At 38.7% G+C, this 2,134-nt stretch overlaps 1 protein-coding gene across 1 annotated transcript; it reads left to right on the forward strand.

Annotated features, from left to right (window-relative positions):
* The first annotated feature begins 720 nt into the window (after positions 1-720).
* Positions 721-1,322, forward strand: LOC110906722. The gene is made up of 3 exons (XM_035982544.1): positions 721-834; positions 930-1,236; positions 1,318-1,322. The coding sequence occupies exons 1-3, from the start codon at positions 724-726 to the stop codon at positions 1,320-1,322; spliced, it is 423 nt and encodes a 140-aa protein (XP_035838437.1). The 5' UTR covers positions 721-723.
* Positions 1,323-2,134: the final 812 nt, after the last annotated feature.

The raw sequence follows: 2,134 nt of genomic DNA on the forward strand, positions 1-2,134 counted from the left end.
ACGCTTAGAAGATAGTGACGTTGTTGACAACAACTCTTCATCTGACTGTCCACTTGTCATTGACTTGACCCAATACTTTCAAATTGGATCTTCTCATGTTACTGCGGGTGAGCCTTCAATTGAAGTTGATCCCCCAACGGCCACCGTCGATGAAGTGTTTGAAGTCGAGACTGATTCTGATGAGGTCGAGGCTGATTATGATGAGGATGATCCCGATTATGTGGAGTCTGACTAAAAGAAAAGTTATTGTAATTTTTATTGATTTGTAATTGATAAACACTTGTTTGAAATATTTATTTGAATTTGAGTTACACTTGTTGTACTTTCCCTTAATTTGTATTAGATACACATGCTGTAACATTTGTAACTTTATAGGGATTATGTTATCGATACTGTTGATATTCGCGTATCTGATGGCTGATGTGGCCCCCTGGGGACATGGGGGTGACGGCGCTGGTGATCCACCGATTCCTCCTGGTGGATTTCGTGGCACACACGAGACAGACGGTAAGTCTTTTACTAAATTATTTTGTAGTCCTTATATTTTATATATTATAAATGTTGTTACTAATTATTTTTGTTTTAATTGCAGCGGTTCCCCCGAAGAGGGTTAGGGGGAAAGCAAAAAACGAGAAACTAAGGCGTCTGGTAAAAGTGGGGGGGGCCTGTATCGCTTACGTTTGACAGGCATGTGACGTATACCCCTGTTGGTAAACAAGGGATATGTTTTCACGGGAGGCCGGCCTGTATATGTGGCGGTCCATCCCCTTCGATAAAATTGGATGGGATAACGTTGAACAACATTACAAGGATGCCCTCATGAACCACTTACGGGTAAATAACTTATATGCATAAAATTTTATCAAATATTTAAGCACATGCAAATCTAATTTATATATGATATTTTAACTTTTTTATTTAATTTGTAGGAAAATTTCAATTTTGATGAAGTGGAACGTGATATAGAGGCCAAAAACTTGACGGGTGGCATTAGGGCTGTGCTTATGAAGCGGTACTCTGACCGCAAGTACGATGCTAAAAAATTATTTAAGAGCAAGGGAGGTTACAATGATCTTGAGAGTGCAAGGGCATTCCATCCCAAGGATATGCCCTATGATAACTGGTTGAGAACCATCGAAGGTTTCCGGGAAGCTAAATATATTAAAAGAAGCGAGGCCAACACACTAGTACGCGAGAAACAACAATTCCCATACCATGGGGGGACATCTTCGTACGGTAGCACCGCCTATAAAAATGTAATGTTTTATGTATGTGTGCGTGTGTGTAAGCTTTTGTTTATTTAATGTCTAATCTAAGTTTAATGTTAAACAGGATATGGATTGGGTACCTATGTATGCTAAAACCCACACGGACAATCAAGGGAATTGGGTTGATCCGGTTGCTGAACAAAATTACGTAAGTATTTCTTTTAAGTATTATTTTCTATAACAAATATATATATATATACACACACATATATTTAATCATCTTCGTAAAATACAGCGGAACATACAACATGCCACTAGTGAATGGAGCGGTGAGGGTCCGCCAATTGCCCCGTATCAGGAAGCGTTGGGTGAGCGGCGAGGATGGTACCGCGGGATGGGGCCTAAACCTTCTACCAACACGTCCTCGCACTCGTCATCTAACATGTCGTCTTCGCAAGCTCGGACGCAAGAACCCTTTTCCGAGGTAAACTGCGCAATTTAAAAAATGACAAACGAACGCATGGTTCCTTGTTAAATATATGTTGGTAGCGTTAATTAATATGCTAATATACGTTTTGCTATCTATTATTGTAGGATTTTGTTAACAGCTTGTTCTAAACCCCGTCATTTTTGAACCAACTTAACAACTATCTTGCTTCACAAGGAAAAGGAAAAGGAAAGTCAAAAGACTACGATTCTGACAACTTATTCGATAATGAATCCGACGATGAACCCAACGATAACGATGACGATGAGTGACTTGTTTTTAATGTATGCTTTGGATTTAATTAAACGTTGTAGGATATAATGTACAACTTAATTAAACGTAGTTTTTAATTATATTACCTTTAGTATATGTTGATTATGTTCATTGCGTATGCTTGCGTTGTTTAAAAATAGGCAGGTTTTGTTTTTTCGGCCGTAAA

The sequence above is a fragment of the Helianthus annuus genome, chromosome 2 (genome assembly GCF_002127325.2).
Source record: "Helianthus annuus cultivar XRQ/B chromosome 2, HanXRQr2.0-SUNRISE, whole genome shotgun sequence".
In the NCBI taxonomy this organism is placed as follows: domain Eukaryota; kingdom Viridiplantae; phylum Streptophyta; class Magnoliopsida; order Asterales; family Asteraceae; genus Helianthus; species Helianthus annuus.

Bases quoted from the DNA above. Each gene is read 5' to 3' on its own strand.
- LOC110906722 (XM_035982544.1), top strand. From the start codon at position 724: ATGTTTTCACGGGAGGCCGGCCTGTATATGTGGCGGTCCATCCCCTTC. The intron at 835-929 runs GTAAATAACTTA...TTTAATTTGTAG, and splicing joins CCCTCATGAACCACTTACGG to GAAAATTTCAATTTTGATGA.